This window comes from Berghia stephanieae, chromosome 1, assembly GCF_034508935.2.
Source record: "Berghia stephanieae isolate SIO BIC M18660-M18661 chromosome 1, UCSD_Bste_1.3, whole genome shotgun sequence".
NCBI classification, from domain to species: domain Eukaryota; kingdom Metazoa; phylum Mollusca; class Gastropoda; order Nudibranchia; family Aeolidiidae; genus Berghia; species Berghia stephanieae.
Window position 1 is genome coordinate 32,124,547 of NC_088360.1, and position 17,553 is coordinate 32,142,099.

The window sequence follows — 17,553 nt, forward strand, 5'->3', positions numbered from 1 at the left end:
GAAAAAAAAATAAAGATAAGACTTCAAAAGGGGGAGAAAACGATGACGGTTTAAGGACAAAGTCTTGCATGTGAATAAGTGTGTAATATTACAATTGGAAAGTGATATATGATACAGAGCCAGATAGAGAACATTGACAAGAAGACAAGAAAATAAATCCTTTAAAATTAGTCTGATGTTATTAAGGGTTTAAATCGCAGTGGTGAAGAAGATCAAACACTGGCCGTGGCTGATAACATTTAAAGTTTTTATCAATTTAGTCGAATCTTTTATTCCACTTAACTCTCTGCTTTATCTCGTTAAGTCAACATATCATAAGTCACTTTTCAAATGTTTATTATTTATTACATTTTCCCCAATACTTGTTCTTGGTCTGATTGTTTATTTCAATTTCATCTTCATCATGACAATGTATTTAAGAAATTAGGGGAAAAGAACATTATATAAAATCATTGTCATGATTTTACAATACAGAGTGGTTGATATGTCTACTGGGGGCATGTGTATCGTAATGAACCCTTCGACCCCGAATGATATAACATGTTTAAAACAGAATTGAAATGTATCAAATTAAAACAAATAAAAAAGATTTTACTCTTTTAACTAGTTGCTTGTAAATTCGGCTTAATGGGTACGAGGAGACATTAAACAAATTATAATAATACATTTAAAGCCGTCCACAGAAAAAGAAAGATAACTCACTGAATGATGGGGTGTGGACTTGGACTGTAGGAGTTTTCGGTCCTTCACCTTTTTCAGACCTGGCCGACACCTGGAGATTTCCAAGATAATAATTGAGAAATCTAATATTTAGCACACCCGTTAGAGAATCAGAACATACCTCTTTCTCCACCCCCCCCCCCCCCCCTCTTCATAAAAAAAGAGTTAAAGTAGATTTTTAAAAAAGAAAAAAGTATGGTACATTTTCTTTTGAGGTAATAATATAATATCATTAAGATTTATATCCCACATACAGTAAAAGCTTGCTCTGAATTCTTAAATTCATTTACGTTAATATCCAGTCGAAGACACTTGATCAGCTTGCCAGAAGACTATTATTTGAGTCTTAACCAAGATTGTGCTGCTTATATACTCTTGGACACCGCGTTATTCATGCGCTCTCATTTTTCTTCATACCTTTAGCTTGTTCCTTCATCTAAATAAGCACGGAATACGAAATATGAATATATAAGTTCAACAATGGAAGATCCTGATAGCTCAATCAAAAGAGCAGTTGACTAGCAGGGTCACAGTACTGAGATCATATTCACAAATCGTTTGACTTTTTTTTCCCCAGCGCTCCGAAGTCCCAGGTTTAGAGAGTTTGTGACTAGATGAGGAGGGTCATTTTAATCAATGGATATTTCAGGGACGAGTTTTCTGGCCAAATATTTTTAAAATGTATTGTTTTTTTTTCTTTTTCTTTTTTTTTTTCAAATGGTACGGCAGGTTAATCATGTCTGAATTCACACACGGTTTTTCGATACTGACAACTGACCTGTATGTGATAGACGGTATCTGGTACCAAGTCCACCAGCTTGTAGTTTGGGATGGGAGGGTCGATGCTCACATGGCCGTTCTGCCGAGTGAAGGAGTCGTTGAAGTAGAGCTGGTAGCTCAGGATGTGCTCGGCCTCCTGCGGAGGACTCCACTTCACCAGGATGACGTTGGGGCTGATGGCTTCTGCTACCAGGTTGAGCGGCTGATATGGCACTGGAGAAACGACATAAAAGACAAGAACAATGTTGAGTTTCTAAACATGACTACGTCTTTCAATCAAAGAAGTGATCGATTGTTGATAAATAAGCCTTTTCAAACAAAATAAATCCCACAAAGAACAAAACAACGTTCTAAATTGTCCAAGAAAGAGCGGTGTCTTTAGAATGTATACAATTTGACACGGCAAGAAGGGGGGGGGGGTAGAGAATGAGATATAGGCGGGTTTAATTGTGGAGTGAGAGGGGGAGGAAGAGGATGAGTAACGAGTAGGAGGATGAGAAAAGAAAAGAGAATTAGTCGTAATTAGTAGAAAGCTGACTGCACTAGCATTGAATGCTGAATAAAAAGATGAAGATGGCGTTGGATGGGTCACGTGGCCAGAATGGAGAACGAGTCACTTCCCAAGACAGCCCTGTAATGGACAGCAGATGGGAAGAAAAAGCGGGGGAGACCCAACGAAACCGGGTGAAGGACCATGGAAAAAGAATTAAAGGAAGCAGGCCTGTCCTGGAATACAGCCACCGCAAAAGCAGCCGATCGCAAAAAATGGAGATGTCTATGGGTGCTCCCCTAAGTAAGTAAGTAAGTAAGTAAGTAAGTAAGTAAGTAAGTAAGTAAGTAAGTAAGTAAGTAAGTAAGTAAGTAAGTAAGTAAGTAAGTAAGTAGTAGTAGTAGTAGTAGTAGTAGTAGTAGTAGTAGTAGTAGTAGTAGTAGTGGTGGTGGTGGAGGTAGAAGAAGAAGAAGAAGAAGAAGAAGAAGAAGAAGAAGAAGAAGAAGAAGAAGAAGAAGAAGAAGAAGAAGAAGAAGAAGAAGAAGAAGAAGAAGAAGAAGAAGAAGAAGAAGAAGAAGAAGAAGAAGAAGAAGAAGAAGGAGGAGGAGGAGGAGGAGGGAGGAGGAGGAGGAGGAAGGGGAGGAGGAGGAGGAGGAGGAGGAGAGGAGGAGGAGGGGAGGAGGAGGAGGAGGGAGGAGGGGAGGAGGAGGAGGAGAAGAAGAGGGGGAGGAGGAGCAGGAGAAGAGGAAGAGGACGAGAACGAGGGGGAGGAGGAAATAAGGCTTTGTAATCCTAACAGCTTCCCAACTTCAGACTGAAAGAAAGTCTTTTTCAGCTTAGACAACAGGTGGAAGAGAATTTAAATTCCCGTGCAACCGAAATAAACATGCAGTGTTTGTAAAGAAGTACAGGCGCGGCAATTGTCTTGGCATTATACCACATCCTAAAATGAGCGAGAGAAAACAGGAGATGCAGAATCAACTGTACAAGAATGCTGGTATCATAAAATAGGACCTTAAACCGCTTTGATGAAAAGTGCACTTTAATATGCATTCTTTCACCCACTATAGACTGTTAGACACGGTATGTTTTGATAGATTACATAAAAATACGCTCCGTAACTAACCTTTATATGTACATGATCAAAAGCCATGCCCACAAAACATGAAAGAAACATTGAAAAATGTATCACTGTTAGAACTGAATGAAACTATTCTCCCGATTCCGCATGACAGAAGAAGATGATAACAAGATAATGACGATTACATAGTTCTTTGTTTTTTCTCCTTCTCGGTCTCTTAAAACCCTAATAACAAATTCAAGCGATAATAAATTCTAAATCACATAGGGAGCACCTGGTACAAAAATATATCGAATCTCTTGAAACTGATGTCCTGTAAAAATCTTGTCGTAATCTGAATAGATTTAGGGGAAAAAATGACATTAGAAAATACACAAAACAGCGCAATTTACGATGGAAAGCTCGCTTTTAATGATGATTTGACGCTCCAAGACACGATCAGCGCAAGAGTGACAACATATCATGCTACCTAAGATGGAGCCCAATGTGCAATGAAGAAGCTGCTGAGCTGCCGCCTGATCCCAAAACTTTGCATTACTATCATTATGATAATTATTCTTTCTCTCTTTGCTTTCTGTCGCAAGCCGCACTTATAATAAATTCGCTACAGGGCGCATGAGCACAGCAAAAGTGCAACTTAAAAAGCGCTGTTTTCTATGCAGGAGTCGACTGAATGGTATATCAAAAACTGAACAGGGTGACGAAATCATATCGAGAGGATTTATAGAACAAGTTTGCAAAGGGTCAGATACAGTTATCATACAGGATCGGTACTTCATGATGAGCACACGTATTCCTAACACATTGTAACATCGATACTTAGCCAGGGTTGCCAGTTTGGCATTTTAAATGCCAGATTCCAAAAATCTGGCATTTTTGAAAACCGTTTGGCATTAGAAAAATCATTTGGCATTTGGCATTTTCATTTGGCATTTTCTTTTCTTGTATATTATACTTCAAATGACACCTTTTCTCAACCGTGGTGTAGTGGTTTAGCACTCCACTTAGTAGTCAGTAGGTAAAAAATACCCCAACAGGAAATTTAGTATAATTCAAAAAAAAGAAAAGAAAAGAAAACATGCAAGCCACCAGGATATGATAGTAAATTGTCTATCAAAAGTGACTAGTTTTCTTAGTGGGGGTGGGAGTCAACAGACTTTGGCATTTTTTTTGGAGTGTTTTGGCATTTTTTGAGTCTTCCCCTGGCATTTTGTTGAAAAATAATCTGGCAACCCTGTACTTAGCGTGTTCCAGGAGTGAAAGCTCAATAATTAGATAATGTGTTATATCATAGAGTGGTGCTAGGACGGCACGACACAAGATGTGAAATATAGACGGTTTCCCTTGTTTGCAAAACAACAATAGAATATGAATGATACAAACTGACCGACAAGGAAGCTACACACAAGACAGACAAGCAGGGAAAGCCAACTTTATGATGCATGATATTATAATATGTCTTAGCGTCGTCAACACGTCATATTCACGGATGAAAAATAAATATGGTTGTAAATAGCATTTTTTCCTTCCTAAATGTAAGCTAAATTTCAGATGCTTTTATGCTCTGAATGAATCAATCTAGCTATGTAATTTACTTGGTGAATTACGGCGCTTTACACACTTCATTTTAGACCACAAGAGCGAAGAATTCAAAGATCTTTAGCTTCTATGAGGCATCTTTAGGGTGAAAAGATATACAACCAGCACAGTGAAACTTACTGTTTCACTAAAGCGTATGTGACAGAAGTCATCATTTGAATCAAGAGATGACAGATACATTGGGTGTAGAGTAGTAGCATGTTCCCAATTCCATGGTGGACAAACACAACAATTGTATAATCATCCAAGTCACTTTTAGATGGATTTAATTTTGTCACATATATAAGGCGATTTCAAATAATGTGATAACAAACACATTACGTTACAGAACATTTACATTTTATGCATTTAAACAACACACATTGTACATTTAAAAAAACACATTAATAAAGAAATAATAAAATACATGATATCCTTTTATTTACCAGAGAACTAAAATAACAACAACAAACAAACCAAAAACAAACAAATCAAACATACAGAAAAAAACAAATTGAAAGAACAAACATAATTAAAATAAAGAAACAACAAATTAAGTCTTCTGGGAAAAAATCCTTAATGAGGCAAATAATTGAGAAACATAATGTAACCACAGTATTCTGTATATGTATAACAAACATAATACATAAAAAATTTAGATTAAATGCATCGCTTTATGCGGTGGAGAAGACAACAAAGTAGGCATGCTTCTTCCGTCATTGAAACAATACGGAACTCGTATCCCAGTTCCACGCGCTCTTTTGGTATGCTTGGATTAAACCAAACAAAAAGCCAATTATAAATAGACGAAACTAAACGGTGAAAATAAATAAACAAGAATGGAAAATAAGGAGGAAAATAATCGTAACACATAAAAAAGAAGTCCATAATATCGAGTTGTCCAAAGAAAAAGGATGATACCCTGAAAACCAAAGTGAACGCAATGCAAGCAAACCCTCACCTTGCAAGCCAGCTGCCAAGCAGATTGTTGTGGTAGTGGTTGTAGTAGTAGTGGTAGTAGTAATTGTGGTGGTAGTAGTAGTAGTAATGGTAGTGGTGGGTGGGGGGATCAGGGAGGCAAGGGAAGAAAAAGAATGGAAATTATAAAGAATTAGCTCTACCTACAGTTAACAATTAATGAGACCTGCCACCATGGCATGCACTAGTAAAACTTGTTAAAGGCTACAAGAGCATTTTCAAATGGGCTGACTCCTAATCATAATATGCATATACATCATTAGAACGTTAAGCTTGGATATGTTAACGATTTGATATGGTCAGAATGATGCCTTATGCACACTCCTCATTCTTTGGTGACACACATGTTTATAAAGGTCTCAAAACGTTGTAGAGATATTCAAATTCATGTCATCTGAACCCACGTTTAGGTTTATTGTCATTGCATGCGACTAGAGTCACGATAATCATTCTCGTAATACTTATTAGTTAAATGGGGATAAATTAAAATAAAATAAGTTGACAATGTTCATCTCAGCCATATAAAAAAAGTTACGACATCGTGTAAAATGTTCAAGGATGACGAGATTAAAAAGGAAAAAAAAAAAAGATTGATCAGGCAGATTGCTCTTCTTACTCTCATATTTTACAAAACAAATTTTAAGTAAGCTTGGAAAAGTTAAGGTAATCATATCATAATAATACTTTGTTTTTTGTTTAAAAACAGAAATATAATTCAGTCCCTCTGGATATTCTGCAAATGCGTAATAGTCTATAATTTAACACAGAGGCCTTTTAAAACTAATAAATAATATTCACTATTTCTTACAATATTATTTTGTTTATAATTTTATCAATACCAAGAAATATAGGTTCTTTTAAAAAATCTTTTGCCTCTTAGAATTTATATTAATACAATTTATTTCTATGAAAAGACAAAATGGATGAATACAAGTCGTCATCATGCAGAAAACAAGCAAGAGTACATCAAAATAAATCATTACCGGCAGATAACTGATGTGTCATGCGGTATGTAACATGCACGAAAATTGTGATACTCGAATATCTTTACAACTGTTAGGATGTTTTTAAAATATCAATTTTGGCTAATGCCATTCTGTTTGTCAATTTTATACTTTTGGTATAAACTTTTAGGAAACATTATAAGATTCGACACAGGGATTACCATTGGATCTCAGATTCTACGAAACACGTAAAGAGGAGGCGATCACAATGAAAGCAACCTCACTTCTAGTTTTATAGAAACCCGATTTCATTTGACGGGAACTCGTTTCAAGCACTTTCCTATGATATTACCATATTCTTACTTTCCAAAGACAATCTGAAATTGACCTCGAATAAATGTTTCAATGACTTTAAAAGAAAACATCACTTCATCGAATTACAATTTGGAAACGTTATTCTAGAGTGATCATTTTGTTAAAATTTTGAAAAAATAAATGCCGATTCGCTCGATTGAATGGTTAACTATGCCATTTTCCCCCACTATTGATAAAACGTGCGTCAGTTTAAAAGCAACACACATGAATGGCTAAATAATACTTCTTTAAAAGAGTTCAACAATACAAAATTCGGCATCAAATACGATGGAAAGTAGACTTGAAATGGAATGAAAATAAAATTTCCAGGCAAAACCAAACCAAAATGCCGAGTGTTATGACCAAGACACAGTAAGTAGGCGGCAAGCAAAGGGTGCTTGAATCATGAAGGGGGTTATGATGATTCGTCGCCATGCAAGAATCAATGAAAATGATTTTAGATGAGCGTGCAATCAAAATAAATAAATAAATAAAAAAGCTTTGTGCATTTTTTAACATGCGGGGAAATGATGGAATAAACTGGTAGGGTAAAATATGTATCTTGTAAGCATCACAGAAGAAAGTTAAGATATAGTTCAAAACAATAATATGAATATATTGAAGCCCTCAGCATTGGCACAGGCCGCGCAAAACATTAATTTGGTCATCGCAATTGGGTTCAGCTGCTTTTAGCCGCTGCTGCCTTTGCATGCGCGAATCATCTCATAAGGTGATACAGTTTGAGCACGCTGGCATTGTAAAAACAAGATATCTGCACTGCATTTCACAAATGGTGAGTTTATGCATATGGTCGTGATTCTGTTTTTTATTTTTTTTTGGCTATATTAGGAGTATTCAGTGAGGTTAAGCACAAACTGAAAGTTACTTCTTTTGTCAAGACCCGAAGCTGAAACAAAGAAGAAAATGTTGAGTGGAAAAATAATCGCAAAACCAAACGTGAGGACAAACTTGGAGGGGCTTCAATGTCACAAATATTTTATGCCTTGGGCGAGGGTGCCAGGATTGGAGAGAGAGAGAGAGAGAGAAGAGAGAGAGAGAGAGAGAGAGAGAGAGAGAGAGGGAGGATGGGGGGGGGGGTAGACCATCATAATTTTGTGCCAATGGGACGAAGGGCAAGTCACAGTTGCTTCTTCTATATTTTAAACAAAACAAATATATTAACATCTGCAAATGAAATAATATAATCACAAAAAGTAAATTAAACTCAGGATGTGCGCAAAATGACATGTTAAAATCTAAAATAAAATAATACACTGTCATAATACGAAAAGCAGAGTAAATCTATAAAAACAACGAAATCCAGCTCTACAGAAAGTACTCGAGGGCAAAAAGGGTGTCGGAAGAAATTCATCTGGAAAGAATTAGTCATTTTAAAAAATCCACACATGACCATAAAGTCTCAATGAGTCTTACATGATCAATGATTGAATATGAACATAATAATATAGGCTAACAAGAAGGGAACGTAGAGAGCGAGAGAGAGAGAGAGAGAGAGAGAGAGAGAGAGAGAGAGAGAGAGAGAGAGAGAGAGAGAGAGAGAGAGAGAGAGAGAGAGACAGCCATGCGTGCGCGCGGTGCTGGACAGCGATCTAGATAGATAATAAATTTCGCGAGAAAATGAGTAACAGAAATTGCACACAAACATAAATTGTTAGTCGAATGATAAGCCTATCATACAATAATATCGAGTGCGGACAATCACGCCTTTCCTGAGAGAAAAACAAAAATTCAAAAGAAGACGAAATTCACAAGAAGTTTTGAACACAAGGGATTTTAAAGTGTTTTTGTTTGTTTGTATCTTTCTTTCTGAACGTTGAAAATCGGGGGGCTGACAATGCTAAAAGACATTGATAAAACACTTTAAAATGATGAACGCTACAGCAGAAGATAACAAAATGCAAGAAACACTTCGAATATTTGTTGTGTTAACATGGACTCGTATACTTCTAAATTGTCATTTCTAAATTTCGAACTTACTGAAATCTAATTTGCGCCAATTTTAGCCTCCAAAGATTAAACAATTGTGTTATTCATACCTCAAAGAAAAAGTGACAGGATCGTAAAAATGGGGGGAAAGGATAAAGGGACAAAATAACAACAGCGTAACCCTGGCAAAGTAATTCTTGTGAATTTCTGTCATTTGAAATAAAAATTAAAAAGATAGATGTAAAGGATCGAGTTAATGAAAACTATACATCAGAAGATATCTAGAAAGAAATGGACTAATTAAAAAAAAACAAAAGGAAATAGAAGAAAAGATAATGAAAGAAAATAAATGACAGACACATGTAAGACTGTTAAGAAAGTGGTTTGCTGAACAATAGGCGGAGAAAATGCTCCAATATATCGATCGAAAGATATCGATATAATATTGAAATAGACAACCGGAAGTGGTGCGAAAACGGCCATTATACCTTTTCCGGTCCCTGACTCTGCAGGACTTACCGTTAAAAATTGGATGTGGCTTATTGTCCAAATTCACTGAAATTCAATGGTTAACAATAGAAATACAGACATAAGATCATGTTTCCGCTCAGATGAGGAGAAAGAAATGGAAGCCAGAAATCACAAGATTTTTATTTTTTTTGGACTATGTCTAAAAATAGTCACGGCAAGAATAAAGATGTATTAGTAACGTGGCATATTTCATTGATCATTGTCATTCATAAAGAGACTACTCTACAACAAATCCAGCGATTAATGATAAAATGGTACCATTTTCAATAACAGATTTAATAATCAAAGTGCATGCGCTACGCCAAAAAAAAAAAATAAAATATATATATATAAATAAAAAACAAACAATTTAATAAGAGCTACTAATTGCAGTCAATTTAAAAATTCCAATTTAATAACAAAGTTTGATATAATTAACTCCAATAAATATTATTTTCTATTGCAAGACATGATAATCCCCTTGATTATTCTTTCGTTTTTCACATAACCTTTCAGTAAAAATAACCATTTATCCCCCCCCCCCCCCCAAAAAAAAAAAAAAAAAAAAAAAAAAAAAAAAAGAATATATACTATAATAAAATAAACTGGTAAATAGAACTTTATATTGTTATCTTATATCAATTTAGTCGTTCTACTTGTTATCATTATATTATGGAAGGTCTGACAATCAGCACATGGGGTGGGGATGGAGGGGGGGGGGGTAATTTGGCACATTGAATAGAGCATCACGGCCTAAAGGACGGATAGAACATGCACTGTTCTAAACGGTCATGCACTAAAACAAAAACCGTAGATCCTATTGGACAATAATATTGTCAGGAACTGAAACACAATTTGTTTTTCGGATTTCATTCAATTTTTACTACAACGGGAACTAAAGAATTCTTCATTATCTTTTTAAAACCAAACAAACAGAAGAAAGCATAAAGACGCTATGTAAGAATTTTTTCTCGACAACAAACTAAATGACAGAAGAGAGTAAAAAGTGTTAGGAGTAGACTCCTAAAAATGTTTTAAAAATAATAATAACCAAAGAATCAATTTTTTAAAAAAATGGAATAGAAATAGATGAGGTAAAAAATAAATATATACAATAATAAAACGTAAAAAAAAGAAGATATTTCTGATAATGTAGACAATTTAGGCCAGTTAAAAATAGGAATACGATTCACATACAATATTTATACATTAATCATGCTTTGTTGAAATTGTTATCCGGTGGATTTGTTCTATAACTTGGATTCTAAGCATGCATTATGCATTCATAATCTGTACAACATTACAAACGAAAACGATCACAAAACGTTGACCAAACGAGTCAAAAACCAATCAGAACAAAATTATTCGTACCTACATGAAGTCATACGAATAATAAAATGGCCAAATAAGAAGTGTAGGACTTTAGTTATTGGGACATGCAAAACAAATGAATTGGAATTGAGCAACATGCTGGATGCAACAAAAACGATAACATGCTCGTGCACATGCGCGGGTAAGACAAATGGACAGAAGCGCATGCGCAATGACATAATTCAGAGCAGCACATTTAAGAAACAAATAATTTTAAATTTGTTTTTGTTTTGTTTCTTTATCTTTTCCGTAGTCATTTGAACATTATGATTAAAATAATTTTATTTAAATGTGACATGCTTAGCCTAGTTAACCTAATGGCGTTAAAGCGTGTTGGAAAGCTTCTAAGATTACTATATAATTCATCATAGTCAATCATGAAAGAACATGCAAGGGAGTGGCGGCACACAAAAGGTGGTTAATAAGGGAATTAACTCGTTCCATCAACAATCCCTATAGGGCAAACATATCCATAGCAACACAAAAGGGAACGCAAAATGCTTCCATTCAAGCTAGCTGCGAGCATCTTCGCTTCGCCGCTGCACACGCATAATCCAGTAATAATAATATCATTTTTAGTTGATATTCGCCACAATGAGCCATGCGCATTACATAAGCATGCGAGGATAATTTTTTGTGCATACTCGACGTTCCTGCGCCGCGTTTTAGCAATGTGTAAGATAATAATGATATACATGTTAAAAATGGATGTGTAGCATGAGAATATTTCAATTCATGCAGTGGGGGTAGGTGGGTGGCATAGGCATAGGCAAGGGGAGGGGGAGGGGGTACACATAATATAATTTAAATGTAGTGTGGTTGTGGTAGTGGTGGTGGATGACAAGGAATAGTAAAAACACTAACCATAGGCATCTATCAAAATATTTGGTTGCACGTGAATGAACATAATTATTAGCCTGTTCTAGTGGCACAATAGAAATAAATCTTCTAAATTTGGAATCATTGAATCATTTCAGCATTAATCAATTTCTAATAACAGTTGGATTTTGAACAAATTAATTCTGGGTAAGAGATGATAATTAATTATATTTATTGGAGAAAGTAAAACATTAATTCTTTTGTAAACGGAAAAGAATGATAATGAAATATATCGCATTAATACGCTTCATCTCATCAAAACAAGTTCAAATGTTTCTATGCTGCTAGACATTGTATTAACATTGGATCCCACACAATTATCATAAAAGTTTAGTGGTATATTTATGTTTTTAATTATAAGAAGGGGAGAGTGAACAAAAAAGGTTAGAGTGACAAGAGAAGCCATTCTACATGCTTAGATCAAACGTGTGACTCTGTGATTTTTGTCAAATTATAAAGCAATCATTTGAGTGTAATTACGATTAAGGGTAGGTATATTACTCTCTTGATAGGGAGGAGAATTCTCAGCAATAATTTCTATTCTTAATAATGTACACAATAAATACTTAAAAGGCTTCATTGACACTGAGTATATGCTTATATGCTTAGACTTAAGGAACTCTCAAGTCCTGTGACTTAAGGAACTCTCAAGTCCTGTAAACATAATTGAAGACAGCTTTAAGCAGATCGCTCATTAGGCCACATTCACTTTTCTCGCCTGTCAACGCTGGCCTAACATATTTAAACGCTGCATTCATTCGTTAACTTCACAGCATTTTATATTTCATTCTTTTTTTTTATATGCTGTGCTTAACTGATATCTTTTGATGATGTTTTGGTAGCCTCATAAGTTGCTAATGATTTTACAAAGCAGAACATTTTCATAGCTAGATTTATCCACAAGTTATATCTAAAAAAAAAAAGGGGTAAAATTTTCTATTACCGTGGCATAGAGTGGTAACAAAGCATACCCTCAGTTATTATGAATAATAAAAAGATAATGAAATATGTACATACCTCCTTGGGTGGTGAGGACCTGTATTGGATGAGACATGGGGCCCTGACCTACAGCGGAGAAGGCCAGGACGGATAGAGCGTATGTCACATTGGCCTTCAGACCGCTGATGGTTGTCAGACGGTTGTCGCTGTTGATGACGTGTGACTCCCAGAAAAAGATGGGCTCTCCTGGTTTGGTGGTGTAAAACACTTTGTAACCCTAGATGTGACCAAGAAAAGGTTGAAGCTAATTAATCATTCATACGTAATAAAAATGTAATTATTTATCCGTTTCAGGATGAAACTCGTCCTCGGATTTTTTTCTTTCACTTCATGTCATTTTTACAATGGTATCTTGATGGTATCAGTTGAAAAGAAATAATAATGATATTAATAATAAAAATGATAATGATGATGATGATAATAATAAAATAATAATAATAATAATAACAATAATAATAATAATAATAATAATAATAATAATAATAATAATAATAATAATAATAATAATAATAATAATAATAATAATAATAATAATAAATGACACTTGTTGAGCGCTTTCATGAACCAAAGCGCTTTGAGTCATCTCAAATGGCAACAAATACTTCGTTTATTGACAACCAAAGAAACATATAGCCTGAAACCACATTTAAACTATCAGTTTATTTCCCAATTTCTTTTCTGATTATTTGAATAAAAATGATCTACAATAAACATAAGCGGCATTATAACCACTCACACACACAAAAACAAAAACAACAACAACAACAAAAAAAAAACAACCAAAAAAAAAACAACAAAAAAACAACAACAAAAAAACCCACAAAAACCCCCCCCCCCCAAAAAACTAACCAATTTATTTTTAGTATTAAAACAAGGAAAATGAAATTCAATGAGCTTAACTTTGTGAGACACACGGGGTTAATTTTTAACATTTTCAAAATTCTTGATCTTCCTTTTCAGGTTTCAGATGTCGAATGTCGATGTTAATGCGCCGGATCCATTACATAGCGCAAAGGAAGGCTGTCCGATATCTGTGGATCCATTACGGCGGTGATGACAAAATTAAAACATCCCAACACCAGAGCTAGTGAGCGATGAAAGGTGTAAGATGAGAAGATGAGGAATTAACCTGGCCTGGCACGCAGGAAAAAAAAAGTCTTCCGCAGTGACTTAAAAGAAAACAACCCCTCAACAAAACAACAGTTTGGTCATATATTTTAGGAAAATAGGACTCTTATTTCGTAATATGCACACAAGCAAATCTTTGTTTGGATACCAATAACTCTTTTAAAAATAAAACTGTAGTTTCTTTATTTGCTGTAGTCCGTGGTTGGCAATGTTTACATATCAAAATTAAATTAAAATTAACACTGCTATTTCTGAAGTTGGGCGGGGGGGGGGGGGGGCAGAATTGCGTCTTATATTACTTCAAACGTAATTTTGACACAATACTACTAGATAGATTCAAAATGGAAAATACTGAATTCAAAATATAAATTACTGGATTAAAAATGTTACCCCTCTCTCTCTCTCTCTCTCTCTCTCTCTCTCTCTCTCTCTCTCTCTCTCTCTCTCTCTCTCTCTCTCTCTCTCCTTTTCTTTAAGAAGCTGAAGTGTGAGTAATTGTCCCAACACTGCCTTAATACTATTTCGAAGGGCCCATCTAGTTTTCATTTAAAGCCTTGGAAACTTTATGGCAAGATGAAGACCACCTGAATCGACCGATGTCTCCTGTAAACAATTACAGCAATGTAAGGCTGTGTGCATTCATAATAAGATAGTTAATGGGAGATACGATTTGAAATCAAATTCAACCTTGATGTAAAAAGAGCTTAAGGACAGCCTACCTTGATGACCCCATTGGGTATCTTGGGTGGATCCCATGACACGAGGACGGTGGTCGCACTTGCTGCCCTAGCCATGACATTCTCTGGGGGACTGCCGGGAGCTGGAGGAGGACGAAATAAACGAAGAGTTGTTCAAATATTGATTGCTGAATAATCAAGTTAATGATCGTCGGAGTATGGATATAATGGCAATGTTACAATGAGTTTAGGCATTTGAGTATGATATTATGTAGCATTCGCGTAGATAGGATACATGAATGCAATGACAAATGAGTGGAATAGACATGAATACAAATCATGGCGGTAACATTCACTCAATCCACAAGAGCTGTATGCATGTCTATAGTTATATCAAAACAAGATGGCGTCGCACGCTCGCTTTAAAATTTCAGAATCCCTCATCCAGCATTTCAAACAGGATTCGATAGTCGTGAAAGATTTGAGAATGCATTTTTTATTTTTATTTTTTTTTATTTTTTTTTTTCCTGAGCAGCATTTCCTACGCAGAGTTCATCACCCACGTACACATACTCACGCACACATACGTGCGCGCGCCCACACACATACATACGGCCACACACACATACACACGAAGTCCGTGCATAACTAAGGCTTTAACTGAATGCATCAATTTTCCTCTCAGGTCCGTTTCACTCTCATTTTGACTTTTCCGTCGGTCTCTTGTAAAAACAAAGTGAGTGATCCCTCTCGTTTTCAGTTCCCGAACCAAGCAGGAACCGAACGCGAACGTTTTATCTCGTTTTATTTCAGTTTCCTACCAGCAAAGTGAAACCACACACGGATTTTCTTTGTTATTGTTTTTAGAACACCTTTTGGATGATTGGTTTTCATTGAAGAAATACTATAAATAGTAATACAAACGTTTTAGGTTACGGGCAGTTGTGTGTGCTGGCATGTTTCATAAATGTTTGTTGTGAATGTATTACGTGTGAAAAAAAAGTATAGATAGAATGCGCTTGGCCAAGGAGTTCACAACATTGCCATCCGGAAGTATAACGGACCAACACACAAACTCTGTGTAGCTATGAACTTTTATAGTCTGGTTAATACAGTTTAGTGAGAACAACTCACAAACGCGGATGGCAAAAACAATAACAAAGGCCTGAGTGACGTCATCTTCGAACTATCTATAGCGTCTATGAGACACTCGTCACGAACTGGAACCGAACGGAGATGACTATGAATGCACTCAGTTTACAGCCTCAGTTGTTCAAATCTATGACTCAAAGTGAATCGTTCATTGCGAGACAAAAATCAAATGAGCAGAAGTTAAAAGAAATATCGTGGGTGAACAGTCGAAGCCAGCCCAAAGAACCATAAACCATGGGGGGAAAACAAAACAAAAACAAAACGTGACAAATAATTTAAAAAAAAAATCAAATCAAGATGGAAACTATAACAATTGATTTATTTGTACACGCGCGTGCGTGTTTGTTTGTTTGTGTGTGTGTGTGTGTGTGTGTGTGTGTGTGTGTTGGGGGAGGGGGGGGGTGATGACTATTTTGATGTGAGCATTGATAATTCTAGACACACTTGGAGTTGATACAAACTACGTTTATCACTTCAAAAGTTAATTGGGAAAAACCCATCGCAAAAAAAGTCATGTACAGTTGGTTCTATTCAGGACAGGACCACGTCTCGCATGCACATACCTTTCTTTACGTATAGAAATATAATATACTCGGAAACACACAGAGGAAAAAAAATATAGTAGAGAGAAAAAACAACAAGATACACCTATTTTTCTACAAAGCTTTTAAATTAAAAAAAAAAAAAAAAGAACTTTTATATAGAGCAATATCACTAAATGTGCTCAAAGCGATTTACTAGGGGTCCCTGACCAACAGCAACACGTGACATGTAGAACGAAACATGACGCCTGTTAGGCGATATTACATTTTTTTTATGACAGAGACAACGCTGTCAACGGCCAGGTACTCATTTCACACCTGAGTACGGTGAGAGAATGTGGGTAAAGCGCCTTTTCCAAGGACTCAACTATGCGCCGACGAGGCTCGAACCCAGGACCTTCCGATCCGAAAGCGAGTGTGATAACACAAGACCACATAGCCGCATTAATGAACTACGGAGAATACACATGGTTGAATGGTAAGAATATTATAAAATATGAAAATAACGATCGTTGAGATAAAAATTGAATGGATAAATGAGGAGTAGATTTCGATTCTACTATTCAAACAAAATTAAATGTGTATGTGGACCCGAACCATCTGCATATAATAACACCGTCAAATCAACAAGCAGCTACCATTTTGACAACGTTTAAAAGACCAATATAGACTCTATCCCATTTGTATTTTTGGGTCCCGGCAATGCTTTGGAACCAAAGACAAAAATTCAATCGCATTATCCAGAGGGACTGAAACGTGAATTCCGTTCACGTAAATCAAGCTAAAAAATATAATCCATCGAACTGTCGGCCAGTCAACGATGGATTAGAAATAGAGCCTGATAAGCCAACCTGTAGCTAACACCGGAAATGGAGACAGATGACCAAAGTCAAAGCCCTTTTATCGAATTCTACTATAAAATTTGAGTGTAATTATTATTATTATTATTATTATTATTATTATTATTATTATTATTATTATTATTATTATTATTATTATTATTATTATTATTATCATTATTATCATTATCATCAATTATTATTATTATTATTATTATTATCATTATATTATTATTATTATTATTATTATATTATTATTATTATTATTAATTATTATATTATTATTAATTATTATTATTATTATTATTATTATTATTATTATTATTATTATTATTATATTAATTATTATTATATTATTATTATTATTATTATATATTATTATTATTATTATTATTATTATTATATTATTATATTATTATTATATTATATTATTATATTATTATTATTATTATTATTATATTATTATTATTATTATTATTATTATTATTATTATTATTATTATTATTATTATTATTATTATTATTATTATATTATTATATTATTATTATTATTATTATTATATATTATTATTATTATTATTATTA

At 34.8% G+C, this 17,553-nt stretch overlaps 1 protein-coding gene across 24 annotated transcripts in view; it reads right to left on the reverse strand.

The window, feature by feature from the left end:
• The window catches only part of LOC144971952 (receptor-type tyrosine-protein phosphatase F-like), a 359,769-nt gene that overhangs the window by 28,834 nt on the left and 313,382 nt on the right, over positions 1-17,553 (reverse strand). For 18 of the 24 annotated variants that reach the window (XM_078913126.1, XM_078913082.1, XM_078913059.1 and 15 more), the window contains 4 exons: positions 14,479-14,579; positions 12,650-12,848; positions 1,499-1,713; positions 703-772 (listed from right to left, as the gene is read on the reverse strand). In XM_078913126.1, coding sequence (XP_078769252.1) covers positions 703-772; positions 1,499-1,713; positions 12,650-12,848; positions 14,479-14,579 — 585 coding nt within the window. Of the gene's footprint in view, positions 1-702; positions 773-1,498; positions 1,714-5,610; positions 5,623-7,811; positions 7,833-12,649; positions 12,849-14,478; positions 14,580-17,553 lie in introns of all 24 variants that reach the window. The other 6 variants (XM_078913073.1, XM_078913116.1, XM_078913039.1 and 3 more) reach the window with 2 other exon arrangements.